The 16954-nt window shown below is 41.5% G+C and overlaps 1 protein-coding gene across 2 annotated transcripts in view; it reads right to left on the bottom strand.

Annotated features, from left to right (window-relative positions):
• The window catches only part of ACVR2A (activin A receptor type 2A), a 398918-nt gene that overhangs the window by 142678 nt on the left and 239286 nt on the right, over positions 1-16954 (bottom strand). For both annotated transcript variants that reach the window (XM_053698276.1, XM_053698277.1), the window contains 2 exons: positions 12516-12659; positions 8991-9134 (listed from right to left, as the gene is read on the bottom strand). In XM_053698276.1, coding sequence (XP_053554251.1) covers positions 8991-9134; positions 12516-12659 — 288 coding nt within the window. The remainder of the gene's footprint in view (positions 1-8990; positions 9135-12515; positions 12660-16954) is intronic.

Below are 16954 nucleotides of genomic sequence, written 5' to 3'. Positions count from 1 at the left end.
CATACATACACACACACACACATATACATATATATATATACACACACACATATATATATATATATATATATACATACACAATTTCAGGTGCACTCACTATTACCACATTAGCAACAGCCAGAGTGCTGCGTGTAATGCATACACAAAATTTCTTTATCCTTCCATAGAATAAAACGCTGCACTCACCGGTTTTGAGAATGATACAATTTAATCACATAGCACAAATACCTCCAGACGTTTCGGTACCGGGTGGTGCAGCGTTTTATTCTATGGAAGGATAAAGCATAAAAAAACAAAATTTATGCTTACCTAATAAATGTATTTCTCTTGTGGTGTATCCAGTCCACGGGTTCATCCATTACTTGTGGGATATTCTCCTTCCCAACAGGAAGCTGCAAGAGGACACCCACAGCAGAGCAGTCTATATAGCTCCTCCCCTAACTGTCACCCCCAGTCATTCGACCAAAGAAAAGCAAGGGAAAAAAAAAAAAAAAAAAAAAAGGAGAAACTATAGGGTGCAGTGGTGACTGTAGTTTAAAAATAAAAAACACCTGCCTTAAAATGACAGGGCGGACCGTGGACTGGATACACCACAAGATAAATACATTTATCAGATAAGCATACATTTTGTTTTCTCTTGTAAAGGTGTATCCAGTCCACGGGTTCATCCATTACTTGTGGGATACCAATACCAAAGCTTTAGGACACGGATGAAGGGAGGGACAAGGCAGGAACTTAAACGGAAGGCACCACTGCTTGTAAGAGCTTTCTCCCAAAAATAGCCTCCGAATAAGCAAAAGTATCAAATTTATAGAATTTAGAAAAAGCTATGAAGCAAAGACCAAGTCGCCACCTTACAAATCTGTTCAACAGAGGCCTCATGTTTAAAAGCCCATGTGGAAGCTACTGCTCTAGTAGAATGAGCTGTAATTCTTTCAGGAGGCTGCTGGTCAGCATTCTCATAAGCTAAGCGTATTATACTTCTTAGCCAAAAAGAAAGAGAAGTTGCCGAAGCCTTTTGGCCTCTCCTCTGTCCAGAGTAGACAACAAAGCAGATGTTTGACGAAAATCCTTCGTAGCTTGTAAATAAAACTTTAAAGCCCGAACCACATCAAGATTGTGTAATAGACGTTCCTTTTTTGAAGAAGGATTAGGACATAGTGAAGGAACAACAATCTCGTGATTGATATTCTTATTAGATACCACCTGAGGAAGAAACCCAGGTTTGGTACGTAACACTACCTTATCTGCATGGAAATCAGATAAGGGGAATCACATTGTAAAGCAGATAACTCCGAAACTCTGAGCCGAGGAGATAGCTACTAAAAACAGAACTTTCCAAGATAAAAGCTTAATATCTATGGAATGCAAAGGTTCAAACGGAACCCCTTGAAGAACTTTAAGAACTAAATTTAAACTCCATGGCGGAGCAACAGGTTTAAACACAGGCTTGATCCTAACTAAAGCCTGACAAAACGCCTGAACGTCTGGAACCTCAGCCAGACGTTTCTGCAAAAGAATAGAGACAGAGCAGAAATCTGTCCCTTTAAGGAACTAGCTGACAAACCCTTCTCCAATCCTTCTTGGAGAAAAGATAATATCCTAGGAATCCTGACCTTACTCCATGAGTAACCCTTGGATTCACACCAATGAAGATATTTACACCATATCTTATGATTTTCCTGGTGACAGGCTTTCAAGCCTGAATTAAGGCATCAATGACCGATTCGGAAAAACCACGCTTTGATAGAATCAAGCGTTCAATCTCCAAGCAGTCAGACGTAGAGAAATTAGATTTGGATGTTTGAAGGGACCTTGAAGTAGAAGGTCCTGCCTTAGCAGCAGAGCCCATGGTGGAAAGGATAACATGTCCACCAGATCTGCATACCAAGTCCTGCGTGGCCACGCAGGGGCTATCAAGATCACCGAAGCTCTCTCCTGCTTGATCTTGGCAATCAGACGAGGGAGCAGAGGAAACGGTGGAAACACATAAGCCAGGCTGAAGGACCTTGGGATCCCTGGACCTGTAACAAGGAAGCTTGGTGTACTGACGAGACGCCATGAGATCCAGTTCTGGTTTGCCCCAAAGTTGGATCAACTGGGCAAATACCTCCGGATGGAGCTCCCACTCCCCTGGATGAAAAGTCTGCCGACTTAGAAAATCCGCCTCCCAGTTCTCTACTCCTGGGATATGGATAGCTGAGAGATGGCAAGAGTGAACCTCTGCCCATAGAATTATCTTTGAAACCTCCAACATTGCCAGGGGGCTCCTTGTTCCCCCCTGACGGTTGATATAGGCTACAGTTGTGAGGGTGTCAGACTGAAATCTGATGAACCTGACCGCAGCTAGCTGAGGCCAAGCCTGAAGAGCATTGAATATCGCTCTTAGTTCCAGAATGTTTATCGGAAGGAGGGCCTCCTCCTGAGTCCACGAACCCTGAGCCTTCAGGGAGTTCCAGACTGCACCCCAGCCCAGAAGGCTGGTATCTGTCGTTACTATAGTCCATTCTGGCCTGCGGAAACTCATTCCCTTGGAGAGATGGACCCGAGATAGCCACCAGAGAAGAGAATCCCAGGTCTCTTGATCCAGATTTAGTATAGGGGACAAATCTGTGTAATCCCCATTCCACTGATTGAGCATGCAAAGTTGCAGTGGTCTGAGATGTAGGCGGGCAAACGGAACTATGTCCATTGCCGCTACCATTAATCCAATTACCTCCATACACTGAGCCACTGACGGACGAGAAATGGAATTAAGAGCACGGCAGGAAGTTAGACGTTTTGACAACCTGACCTCTGTCAGATAAATCTTCATTTCTACGGAATCTATCAGAGTTCCTAGGAAGGAAACTCTTGTGAGAGGGGAGAGAGAACTCTTTCCTTCGTTCACCTTCCACCCGTGAGACCTTAGGAATGCCAGAACAATGTCCGTATGGGACCTGGCGATTTGAAAAGTTGACGCCTGTATCAGAATGTCTTCTAGGTAATGGGCTACTGTTATACCCCGCGGACTTAGAACCGCCAGAAGGGACCCTAGAACCTTCGTAAAGATTCTTGGTGCCGTGGATAACCCGAAGGGAAGAGCCACAAACTGGTAATGCCTGTCTAGGAAGGCGAACCTGAGAAACTGATGATGATCCCTGTATATCGGAATATGTAGATAAGCATCCTTTAAATCCACGGTAGTCATATATTGACCCTCCTGGATCATAGGTAGGATGGTTTGAATAGTTTCCATCTTGAAGGATGGGACCCTGAGAAATTTGTTTAGGATCTTGAGATCCAAGATTGGTCTGAAAGTTCCCTCTTTCTTGGGAAATATAAACAGATTTGAATAGAAGCCCTGCCCCTGTTCCTCCTTTGGAACTGGGTGGATTACTCCCATAACTAGTAGGTCTTGAATGCAATGTAAGAATGCCTCTCTCTTTATCTGGTTTGCAGATAATTGTGAGAGATGAAATCTCCCCTTAGGAGATGAAGCTTTGAAATCCAGAAGATATCCCTGGGAAACAATCTCCAGAGCCCAGGGATACTGGACGTCTCTTGCCCAACCTGGGCGAAGAGAGAAAGTCTGCCCCCCACTAGATCTGGTCCCGGATAGGGGGCTACTCCTTCATGCTGTCTTAGAGGCAGCAGCAGGCTTTTTGGCCTGTTTCCCCTTGTTCCAAGCCTGGTTAGGTGTCCAGACTGGCTTGGACTGGGCAAAATTTCCCTCTTGTTTTGTAGAAGAGGCAGATGAAGCTGCGCCACTCTTGAAGTTTTGAAAGGAACGAAAATTAGTCTGTTTGGTCCTTAACTTGTTGGACCTATCCTGGGGAAGGGCGTGGCCTTTTCCTCCAGTAATATCAGAAATGATCTCCTTCAGTCCAGGCCCAAATAGGGTCTGCCCTTTGAAGGGGATATTGAGAAGTTTAGACTTTGAAGTGACATCAGCTGACCAGGATTTAAGCCATAGCGCCCTACGTGCCTGAATGGCAAAACCTGAATTTTTAGCCGTTAGCTTGGTTAAAAAAAAAACGGCGTCTGAAATAAATGAATTGGCTAACTTAAGAGCTTTAAGCCTGTCAAGGATATCATCCAACGGGGTCTCTACCTGTAAAGCCTCCTCCAGAGACTCGAACCAGAAAGCCGCTGCTGCAGTGACTGGGGCAATGCATGCAAGAGGCTGGAGAATAAAACCTTGTTGTATAAAGATTTTCTTAAGGAAACCCTCTAATTTCTTATCCATAGGATCTAGGAAAGCACAACTGTCCTCGACAGGAATAGTTGTATGCTTAGCTAGGGTAGAGAATGCTCCCTCCACCTTAGGGACCGTCTGCCACAAGTCCCGTGTAGCGGCATCTATAGGAAACATTTTCTTAAAAGCAGGAGGGGGAGAGAATGGCACACCTGGTCTATCCCATTCCTTAGTAATAATTTCTGAAAACCTCTTAGGGATTGGAAAAACATCAGCGTAAACAGGCACTGCAAAGTATTTGTCCATTTTACACAATTTCTCTGGGACTACAATGGTGTCACAGTCATCCAGAGTCGCTAAAACCTCCCTGAGCAACACGCGGAGTTGTTCAAGCTTAAATTTAAATGCTGTCATTTCAGAGTCAGACTGAAGTAACACCTTCCCTGAATCAGAGAAGTCACCCACAGATAGAAGCTCTCCTGCTTCAACTTCTGCACATTGTGAGGCTATATCAGACATATCTACTAAAGCGTCAGAGAGCTCTGTATTTGTTCTAGCCCCAGAGCTGTCTCGCTTTCCCTGTAACCCTGGCAGTTTGGACAATACCTCTGTGAGGGTATGATTCATAACTGCCGCCATGTCTTGTAAAGTAAACGCATTGGACGCGCTAGATGTACTTGGCGTCCCTTGAGCGGGAGTTATAGGTTCTGACAGGTGGGGAGAGCTAGATGGCATAACCTCCCTTTTGTCAGTCTCAGAAACCTCAAGTGATAAATCTTTAAAAGCCATAATATGGTCTTTATAACTTATAGAAAGGTCAGTGCATTCGGTACACATTCTAAGAGGGGGTTCCACAATGGCTTCTAAACATAATGAACAAGGAGTTTCCTCTATGTCAGACATGTTTAACAGACTAGTAATGAGACCAGCAAGCTTGGAAAACACTTTAATAAATGTGAAAAAAGCAATAATAAAAAACGGTACTGTGCCTTTAAGAGAAAAAAACTACCACATAAACTGCAAAACAGTGAAAAAAGTAGTAAACTCTACGAAATTTTTACAGTGTGTATAAGGGACTAAAGCAGCATTGCACCCACTTGCAAATGGATGATTAACCCCTCAGGTCCAAAAACGAATTAGAAAAACATTAAACCTGTTAAACAGCCAAACACACTGCCACAGCTGTGCTGTGACTCCTACCTGCCCTTAAAAACGATTTTTGCAGGAACAAAACCCTCTATAGAGGTCCTATAAGCCAGAGGACTCCTTCAGGGAAGCTGGATGTCTCAGACTGAAAACGAAAATAGGCCCCTCCCACCATGCACTCAAAGTCAGAGGGCCTTAATAAAGTACTCCTAGGAGTAATCTAACAAGCCATGTGGAAATTAGGCCCCAAATAAAGATTTATCACCCTCAGTGAAAAAACGTTTTTATTTATAAATCATGCAAACGTTTTTACACTAAGTAATATGAGTATTAACATGAATATTATCCCTTTTTGCAAGCATGATCCCAGTTGTTGTTAAATCACTGTATCAGGCTTACCTTAAATATACCAGGCAACTGTCAGCATTTTCTAGACCTTATCTCTCTAGAAAAAAATATACTGAACCTACCTCAAAGCAGGCAATCTGCAGACCGTCCCCCCAACTGAAGTTTTCTTTCCATACTCTTCAGTTATGTGTGAGAACAGCAATGGACCTTAGTTACAAACCGCTAAGATCATCAAATCTCCAGGCAGAATTCTTCTTCTAATTTCTGCCTGAGAGTAAAACAGTACAACGCCGGTACCATTTAAAAATAAACTTTTGATTGAAGGTAAAAACTACACTAAGTATCTCTTGATACTTCCTTTCTTGTCGAGAGCTGCAAGAGAATGACTGGGGGTGACAGTTAGGGGAGGAGTTATATAGACAGGTCTGCTGTGGGTGTCCTCTTGCAGCTTCCTGTTGGGAAGGAGAATATCCCACAAGTAATGGATGAACCCGTGGACTGGATACACCTTTACAAGAGAAATACACTTTATTCCAATGATTGGAATAAAGTATTTTTTATGCTAAGTCCAGTGAGTGCCGTTTTCCCCTCTGATATGCAACTTCATTTAAATGTGCACCCTGGCAGTTGCTGACATTGAAGGTCTGTGCTTATTATTGATATTAGAGCTGCAACAACTAATCGTCATAATCGATTATGAAAATAGTTGTCAACGAATCTCATAATCGATTAATCGTTAATTAGTTGGTTTGCAATTAGTTGGTTTGTGCACAACACCAGCTGCTTCACTCCTGCATATGGTATTGTGTTTTATGGTTATGTCCTTAGCCTAAAGGATGTCTACTTTTCACTTTTTCAGGACACTATACGTTTACAACTACCCCTGGCTTATGTGCAACCCAGATATAATAGTCATCATTTGGATTGTTTATATTAAATCTGGTGATTTGGAACTATGCTTTTCATGATATAGTGCCAAGCTTGTTGTTTACACCTTGCCCCTAGATTGATGGGAGTTATTTAAATTGATGTGCACTATTATCTGTTTGCACAATTATTAGCGTATTGCTTGCTATTGCTGATTATATGTACTGTATAAATAAATGTGTAAGGCTTTGTCCTGTTATTGATATACAGTCCTTAGCGCTTTTGATTTTTTTTTTTTTTTTTATAAATTCTGATATGTACCAGATTCAACCTTTAAAAGTATATATTCGTTATTTTTAGAGCGGACTAGATATTTCCCCTAACCTTATAGCGGTTATTTACCATTGCATATAGATATTCAAGATATTTTTATGTTAGAATGAAGTCAAGGGTTACTTTATTGAGAGGCCCCTTGCCAAGGTAGAAAACACTTAGCATTGGTGAAGAGCTGACAAAGATAAATATCCCACTTTGGTGAAATTGGCAAAACCCTACTTATACACCTCAACAGCCTTTTCTCTGCTTCAGGAAATATAGCTGCAAACAGAGAACCAGCCTTAGCCAGAAGCATGTGGACATGTTGAGATTTTTGCATTTCAATGCAAAGTTTCTGAAAAAGTGAATAACAGAATGTTAACAGTGATAGTTTAACTCTTTCTAGTTCTACCTCTTTTCAAACAGTTTGTGGTTTTGTTTTGTTTAATTATAAAACTGTGCTCTGCTGCATAAAAATTGAAGAAACAGTTGCGTTAATGTAAAGTTTTAGTCTGAAGTTTATATTTGTAACACTCATTATGTGGATTTTATTTAAAACATAGAAAACTATTATTGATTCTCTTTTTATCCGATTAGTCGATTAATCGAAAAAATAATCGGCCGATTAATCGATTATGAAAATAATAGTTAGTTGCAACCCTAATTGATATATATATATATATACACACACACACATACACACCTATCTACATATCTATCATATATATATATATATATATATATATATATATATATCTCTATCTCACACATACATACATACACAAACCAATAGAAAGCTAAACCAACCAGTGCTAAAACGTATAATATGTAGAGTATATAGACAACCCAACAGGATGAGGCAAAGTAGTGGTCCCTGTGACACCTGAGGAAGGCATGTGACTAATTCTCAACAGGTGAAAAATATGTCGCTACCTACACTCCAAATCTTACCACCAGTATAAAAGAAAACCATTGCACACAATATCAGTTTTTCTTGCCCAGGAAATGTATCTCAGCCCAGGGCAGACTCTTAATGACTTCCTGAATAAGGTCAGAGTCAGTCCAATCAAACTGAGTCATAATACATTTGTAAGGTGTCAAAATACCTTGGAAAAAAACAACCATCAAAGTTTTTTTCCCAATAGCCAACAGAGGCAATACAGGATGTAAAATGGAAAGTCTGTACTGTTTCCTAAATCAAAACATGCACGTGGGTAAGAATCTGCAGATGTCCCCCAAGTACCCCCATTTCTGCTGTCAATGGCTCTGGTAGCGGGAGGGAGCTACATTCAGTTTAATGGCGCAATCAATTTCTGAAATAAAAGTAAAGGAACTAATTGTAAACTATTTAAAACACTCCAGCGGGTAAAATGGATCATTGGAAACCATTTAAAAAGGAATAATTTATTTTTTGGCTTAAACTGTCCCTTTAATTTTCTTATTCGCAAGATAACGTACCATCATTATTACTTAGAGAAGGTACTTTATACAAAGCAGAGACAGCAAGAGGAAACTGTCTTCCATGAGCAGAAATGTATAAGACAGCAAGAGGAGGGATTTATACAGCCTTGAGAGTTAGGTGTCTGGTTTTTTCTTTGCACATCTACAAAGACAACGCTTTATTGATGAGGGTTAATAGGGTGAGCCAAGACAGAATTTATGAGTAAATTATTTATGAACCTGGGTGACAAAAATACATTTTTATAAAAATTCATATGGCCGACGAAGAAAATGTAATCTTAATTGAAATAGTTTAAGATCATCAAACCTCCAGGCAGAATTCTTCTTCCAATTTCTGCCTGAGAGTAAAACAGCACAACGCCGGTACCGTTTAAAAATAACAAACTCTTGATTGGAGGTAAAAATTACACTAAGTCACCACATATCTCTTGATACTTCCTTTCTTGTCGAGAGCTGCAAGAGAATGACTGGGGGTGGCAGTTGGGGGTTGGAGCTGTATGGACAGCTCTGCTGTGGGTGTCCTCTTGCAGCTTCCTGTTGGGAAGGAGAATGTCCCACAAGTAATGGATGAACCCGTGGACTGGTACACCTTTACAAGAGAAACACAAACAAAAACAAACAAAAAAAAAAAAGAAAAAAAAAAAAAAAAAAAAAGGTATAAATAATTTCAAAATACCTTTTCGTGAAAAGCAGTTATTAACCACAGATCTGTATCAAGGTTAGTGCCTCGCTTTTCGGCACCAATGAATTGTAAGATATTTTCATGCTTCATTCCTGGTAGGCTGTAGACTTCATATTCATTTTGCCAAGACAACTTGTCCTGAAATTTGACATTGGGTTATTAAACACAACATTATCTAAAATGCACATCATTCAAAAAATGAATCTTTAACTTAGTAAAAAAAAAAACACGTGTTCTACTGAGCAGGAATTGGTATTTTGGCATTAGGGAACTCAAACCCTATTTTATCCGGCAATTGCTTTACTACACTGTTTCTCTGCTACATAACTAATATTACTAAAAAGACAATAGCCCTAATTAAAAAACAGAATTTATGTTTACCTGATAAATTACTTTCTCCAACGGTGTGTCCGGTCCACGGCGTCATCCTTACTTGTGGGATATTCTCTTCCCCAACAGGAAATGGCAAAGAGCCCAGCAAAGCTGGTCACATGATCCCTCCTAGGCTCCGCCTACCCCAGTCATTCGACCGACGTTAAGGAGGAATATTTGCATAGGAGAAACCATATGGTACCGTGGTGACTGTAGTTAAAGAAAATAAATTATCAGACCTGATTAAAAAAACCAGGGCGGGCCGTGGACCGGACACACCGTTGGAGAAAGTAATTTATCAGGTAAACATAAATTCTGTTTTCTCCAACATAGGTGTGTCCGGTCCACGGCGTCATCCTTACTTGTGGGAACCAATACCAAAGCTTTAGGACACGGATGAAGGGAGGGAGCAAATCAGGTCACCTAAATGGAAGGCACCACGGCTTGCAAAACCTTTCTCCCAAAAATAGCCTCAGAAGAAGCAAAAGTATCAAACTTGTAAAATTTGGTAAAAGTGTGCAGTGAAGACCAAGTCGCTGCCCTACATATCTGATCAACAGAAGCCTCGTTCTTGAAGGCCCATGTGGAAGCCACAGCCCTAGTGGAATGAGCCGTGATTCTTTCGGGAGGCTGCCGTCCGGCAGTCTCGTAAGCCAATCTGATGATGCTTTTAATCCAAAAAGAGAGAGGTAGAAGTTGCTTTTTGACCTCTCCTTTTACCGGAATAAACAACAAACAAGGAAGATGTTTGTCTAAAATCCTTTGTAGCATCTAAATAGAATTTTAGAGCGCGAACAACATCCAAATTGTGCAACAAACGTTCCTTCTTTGAAACTGGTTTCGGACACAGAGAAGGTACGATAATCTCCTGGTTAATGTTTTTGTTAGAAACAACTTTTGGAAGAAAACCAGGTTTAGTACGTAAAACCACCTTATCTGCATGGAACACCAGATAAGGAGGAGAACACTGCAGAGCAGATAATTCTGAAACTCTTCTAGCAGAAGAAATTGCAACTAAAAACAAAACTTTCCAAGATAATAACTTAATATCAACGGAATGTAAGGGTTCAAACGGAACCCCCTGAAGAACTGAAAGAACTAAGTTGAGACTCCAAGGAGGAGTCAAAGGTTTGTAAACAGGCTTAATTCTAACCAGAGCCTGAACAAAGGCTTGAACATCTGGCACAGCTGCCAGCTTTTTGTGAAGTAACACAGACAAGGCAGAAATCTGTCCCTTCAGGGAACTAGCAGATAATCCTTTTTCCAATCCTTCTTGAAGGAAGGATAGAATCTTAGGAATCTTAACCTTGTCCCAAGGGAATCCTTTAGATTCACACCAACAGATATATTTTTTCCAAATTTTGTGGTAAATCTTTCTAGTTACAGGCTTTCTGGCCTGAACAAGAGTATCGATAACAGAATCTGAGAACCCTCGCTTCGATAAGATCAAGCGTTCAATCTCCAAGCAGTCAGCTGGAGTGAAACCAGATTCGGATGTTCGAACGGACCCTGAACAAGAAGGTCTCGTCTCAAAGGTAGCTTCCAAGGTGGAGCCGATGACATATTCACCAGATCCGCATACCAAGTCCTGCGTGGCCACGCAGGAGCTATCAAGATCACCGACGCCCTCTCCTGATTGATCCTGGCTACCAGCCTGGGGATGAGAGGAAACGGCGGGAACACATAAGCTAGTTTGAAGGTCCAAGGTGCTACTAGTGCAACCACTAGAGCCGCCTTGGGATCCCTGGATCTGGACCCGTAGCAAGGAACTTTGAAGTTCTGACGAGAGGCCATCAGATCCATGTCTGGAATGCCCCACAGCTGAGTGACTTGGGCAAAGATTTCCGGAAGGAGTTCCCACTCCCCCGGATGCAATGTCTGACGACTCAGAAAATCCGCTTCCCAATTTTCCACTCCTGGGATGTGGATAGCAGACAGGTGGCAGGAGTGAGACTCCGCCCATAGAATGATTTTGGTCACTTCTTCCATCGCTAGGGAACTCCTTGTTCCCCCCTGATGGTTGATGTACGCAACAGTTGTCATGTTGTCTGATTGAAACCGTATGAACTTGGCCCTCACAGTTAAACACTAAAAAACTCTAAGCCATCTCCGTGGAGATGTTGCCTGTACAACGGCAAAGAGAATGACTGGGGTAGGCGGAGCCTAGGAGGGATCATGTGACCAGCTTTGCTGGGCTCTTTGCCATTTCCTGTTGGGGAAGAGAATATCCCACAAGTAAGGATGACGCCGTGGACCGGACACACCTATGTTGGAGAAAAGGTCTAAGCCACTGGTCAGCATACATGTGGAGATAAATACTATCCAGTGAAGTATACAGAATAGGAATTGAGAAAAAATTGCCTATTGAAATATAATCAGCATCTTACAGCAAGATTATAAAATCAACACTACATCTCTCGGTTATCTTTCTACTCTTTAAATACTATGTTAAAATGAAAGAAAACATTTTAGGAAAAAATTGGAGTTCTTAAAGAGTCAAAATTAAACTGTCATGATTCAGATAGAGAATAATTTGAAACAATTTTCAATTCACTTATATAAATGTGCACAATCTTTTTACATGCACACAAATAATTTTACCTTTTAATACTTTTGCTATTCTACACTACAAACACTTATTTAAAAAAGAAGAAATATATACAAGAACCTTAAAGGACTACTAAACAAAGTAGAATGCCATTATAAATTAATATATAATAAAAATAATACAAAAGCATTTGGTTTGAATTTCAAATGAGTAGTAGAATTTTCTCTCAAATGTCAAAAAGTTACATTTCTTCCTAATGCATCATGTGACAGCCATCGGCCAATCACAAAATGCATACGCTTATATCCTGTGAATCGTGCACATGCTCAGTAGGAGCTGATGCCTCAGTGCGCATATAAAAATATTGTGCACATTTACATAAGTGAATTAAAAATTGTTTAAAATTATTCTCTATCTGAATCATGACAGTTCAATTATTCCATAGGTACATAAAATATATTTAAATTCCATGTAACTATAGTTTTTATGGCTGCATGAAAAGGAACAGCAATACTACTACTTCACATTGTTTTAGTAAAACAAGTCTCTACATTTGGAACAAAGAATTTGAAACCCTGTTTAAACATGCCACTACAAACCTGTATCGGGAATATTTTGACAGCTACATTTTCATTTAATAACTGTGCTTTCCACACGCAGCCAAATCTCCCTCTAGCTTTCACCTCCAGTAACTGCAATGGCTTTAACCCCAGGAGAGGAGAGGGTGGTGGCGGACCTGGATCCTGAAAGAGACAAGAATAGAGGGGAGATTTTTAAAAGCAGAAATCATACATTAAAAACTTTATTTAGAACTCAAAAACAGCATTTGCAAAACCAAACAAAAAAAAACCAAAATTATGCTTACCAGATAATTTAATTTCCTTCTGTATTCGACATCATTCCTTACTGTTAGGAAATACTGAACCTGGCCACCAGGAGGAGGCAAAGATTCAAAGACACCCCAGTCAAAGGCTTAAAGGGACACTGAACCCACATTTTTTTCTTTCATGATTCAGATAGAGCATGCAATTTTAAGCAACTTTTAAATGTACTTCTATTATCATTTTTTCTTTATTCTCTTGCTATCTTTATTTAAAAAAGAAGGCATCTAAGCTAAGGAGCCAGCAAATTTTTGTTTCAGACCAATGGTCAGTACTTGTTTATTGGTGCTGTCCAATCAGCAAGGACAACCCAGGTTGTTCATCAAAAATGGGCCTGCATCTAAACTTACATTCTTGCTTTTCAAATAAACATACCAAGAGAATAAAGAAAATTTGATAATAGGAGTAAATTAGAAACTTGCTTAAAATGGCATGCTCTATCTGAATCGCAAAAGAAAAAAATTGAGTTCAGTGTCCCTTTAAGCAACTTTCTAATTTACTCCTATTATCAATTTTTCTTCGTTCACTTGCTATCTTTATTTGAAAAAGACATCTAAGCTTTTTTGGTTCAGTACTATGGACAGCACTTTATTGGTAGATTCATTTATCCACCAATCAGCAAGAATAACCCAGGTTATTCACCAAAATTGGGCCGGCATCTAAACATACATTCTTGCATTTCAAATAAAGATACCAAGAGAATGAAGAAAATTTGATAATAGGAGTAAATTAGAAAGTTGCTTAAAATTGCATGTTCTGTCTGAATCACAAAAGAAAAAATTTGGGTTTAGTGTCCCTTTAAATACCTCTTCCCACTTCCCCCAGTCATTCTGCTGAGGGAACAAGGAACAGTGGGAGAAATATCAGGGTATAAATGGTGCCAGAAGAAAAATATAATTTAGTGGGCCGCCCATTGGAGAACACGGGAGGGGGCCGTGGACTCTCCTTATTCAGAAGGAAATTAAATGATCAGGTAAGCATAATTTATGTTTTCCTTCTTAATATAAGGAGAGTTCACTGCATTAATCCTTACTGTTGGGAAACATACCCAAGCTCTAGAGGACACAATGATAATGGGAGGGACAAAAAACAGAGGCAGACCCTAATCTGAGGGCACCACAGCCTGCAAAACCTTTCTACCGAAAGCGGCTTCAGCCGTAGCAAAAACATCAAAGTTGTAAAATTTAGAAAAAGTATGTAAGGAGGACCAGGTAGCCGCCTTACAAATCTGATCCATAGAGGCCTTGTTTAAGGCCCAAGAGGAAGCCACTGCTATAGTAGAATGAGCCATAATCCTCTGAGGAGGTCTATGTCCCGCAGTGACATAAGCAAAGCGAATAACATTCCTTTACCAAAAAGATAAGGGAGTCAAAGAGACCTTCTGTCCCTTACGCTTCCCGGAATAGACAACAAACAAGGACGAAGTTGGTCTAAAATCCTTAGTAGCCTGAAGGTAGAACTTCAAGGCTCGAACCACGTCCAAATTATGAATCAAACATTCCTTCACAGGAGGAAGATTTGAACACAAGGAAGGAACCACAATCTCTTTGATTGATGTTGCGGTCTGACACGACCTTAGGAAGAAAACCTAACTTAGAACGTAGGACATCCTTATCCAAATGAAAACCCAGATAAGGAGGCTCACATTGCAAGGCAATTTCAGATACTCTGTGCACAGAAGAAATAGCCAATAGAAAAAGAACCTTCCAGGACAACAATTTAATGTCAGTCTCATGCATAGGCTCAAACAGGGCCCTTTGCAAAACCTTAAGAACAAGATTTAAACTCCAAGCCTTAGATCTAAACACAGGTCTGATCCCAAACAGAGCCTTAACAAAAGGACTGTACATTGGGAAGCTCCGAGAGCCTCTTGTGCAGTAAAACAGGAACTGGCAGAAAGGGCCTTCTCCAGTCCAACCTGGAGAACCGATAGGATCCTGGAAACCTTAACTTTATGCCAGGAAAATCTGCGCTCTTCAAACCAGAATAAGAAGGTTCTCCACACCTTATAATAGATGTGACGAGAAACAGGCTTACGAGCTTGAATGAGAGTATCAATCTCACTCTCAGAAAAACCTCTCTTGGCTAGGACTAAGCGTTCAATCTCCATGCAGTCAGCCTCAGAGAATCTAGATTTTGATGAACGAAAGGACCTTGTTCCAGCAGATCCCTGCGACAAGGTAACTTCCACGGAGGAGATGACATCCTCACCAGATCCCCGAACCACATCCTTCGCGGCCACGATGGAGCAATCAGTATCACTGATGCCTGCCACTACCCGAGGAAGAAGAGGTAACGTCGGGAAAAGGTAAATTAGACTGAGCCTCCAAGGCACTGCTAATGCAGCTAATCTATTAGCTCTACCTGAGGATCCCTGGACCTCGACCCATATCTGGGTAGCTTGGTATTGAGACGAGACGCTATGAGATCTATATCCGGCGTCCCCCACTTGTTGCATATCTCCGCAAACACTTTGAGATGGAGAGACCATTCCCCCGGTTGAAAGGATTGCCTGCTGAGAAAATCCGCTTTTTAGTTGTCCACACCCGGAATGGGAGTCAATGACAGCAAAACAGACGTGGGCCTCCGCCCACTCCAGGATTCGAGATACCTCCCTCATTGACAGGGAGCTTCTCGTTCCCCGCTGATGGTTGATGCAAGTCACCAAGGTTATATTGTCTGATTGGAATCTGATCAACCGGGACGAACCCAGATGGGGCCAAGCCTTCAGAGCATTGAAGATAACTCAAAGTTCCAGAATGTTGAATGGGAGGGAGTGTTCCTCCTGAGACCACAGGCCCTGTGCCTTACTGGCACCCCAAACAGCTCCCCATCCTGATAGACTTGTGTCCGTAGTCACAATCTCCCAGGATGGTCTTAAAGATGTCCCTCGGGACAGATGATCTGGACAGAGCCACCAAGAGAGAGATTCTCTCGACCGGTTGTCCAGAGAGATCTGTTGAGACCAATCCGAATGATTGCCATTCCACTGCCTCAGCATGCACAGTTGCAGCGGTCTGAGACAGAAACTGGCAAAGGTAATGATATCCATGCCGGACACCATGAAACCAATTACCTCCATACAAATTTCTGAGCCACAGAGGGCCTTAAGGAGGTCCGGAGGGCAAGACATGCCGAAGCAAGCTTGCAACGTGTTTGGTCTATTAAAAATAGCCTCATGGATATGGAGTCTATTATAGAACCCAGGAATTCTACCCTGGTGCTTTGAATAAGAAAACTATTTTCTAGGTTTATCTTCCATCCATGAGATTGAAGAAGAGAGAGAAGAGATCCCGAATGGTCCTCCGCAAGACGAAAAGCTGGTGCTTGTACCAGAATATCGTCCAAGTAGGGAGCTACTACTATACACCGGGTTCTGGCAACGGCTAGAAGAGCCCCTAGAACCTTCGTAAAAATTCTTGGAGAAGTAGATAGACCAAACGGAAGTGCAATGAACTGGAAGTGCTGGTCCAGGAACGCAAACCTGAGGAACTGGAAGTGATCCTTGTGGATTGGAACGTGAAGGTAAGCATCCTTCAGATCTATAGTGGTCATGAAGTGTTCTTCCTCAACTAAAAGAAGGATGGACCTAATCTACATCTTGAACGAGGGGACGTTTAGAAATTTGTTTAAGCACTCCAGTCCAGAATTGTGCGGAAAGTTCCCTCCTTCTTTGGGACCCCGAAAAGGTTTGAATAATATCACAAACCTCTTTCTGCGATAGGTATCGGGACAATGAGCCCTAAGGAGGACAGATCCTGCATGCACCCCAGAAAGGCATCCCTCTTTTCTGGAAGACAGACTTGAGAGGAGAAATCTGCCCTTGGGTGGATGAGACTTGAAACCTATCTTGTATCCCTGAGCTATGACCTCCAGGACCCTTGGATCCTGCACATCCCTGAACCAGCTTCTGAAAAGAGCTATATAGTCTGCCACCTACACGATCCAGCGCCGTATAGGGGGCCACCCCTTCATGCCCATTTAGTCTCGGCGGGATTCTTGCTCTGCTTGGATTTATTCCAGGACTGAACCAGCTTCCAAGTACTCTTGGTTTGCTCGGGTTTAGCAGAGGGCTGCTGTCGTTGTGATTTATCAGAACGAAAGGAACGAAAATTAGAACTTTGTCCCTTAGACTTGTTCTTTTTATCTTGCGGTAG

This window comes from Bombina bombina, chromosome 1 (assembly GCF_027579735.1).
Source record: "Bombina bombina isolate aBomBom1 chromosome 1, aBomBom1.pri, whole genome shotgun sequence".
NCBI lineage: Eukaryota > Metazoa > Chordata > Amphibia > Anura > Bombinatoridae > Bombina > Bombina bombina.
Note: the sequence above shows the minus strand (reverse complement) of the source record. Positions and strands in the feature narration are given on the sequence as shown.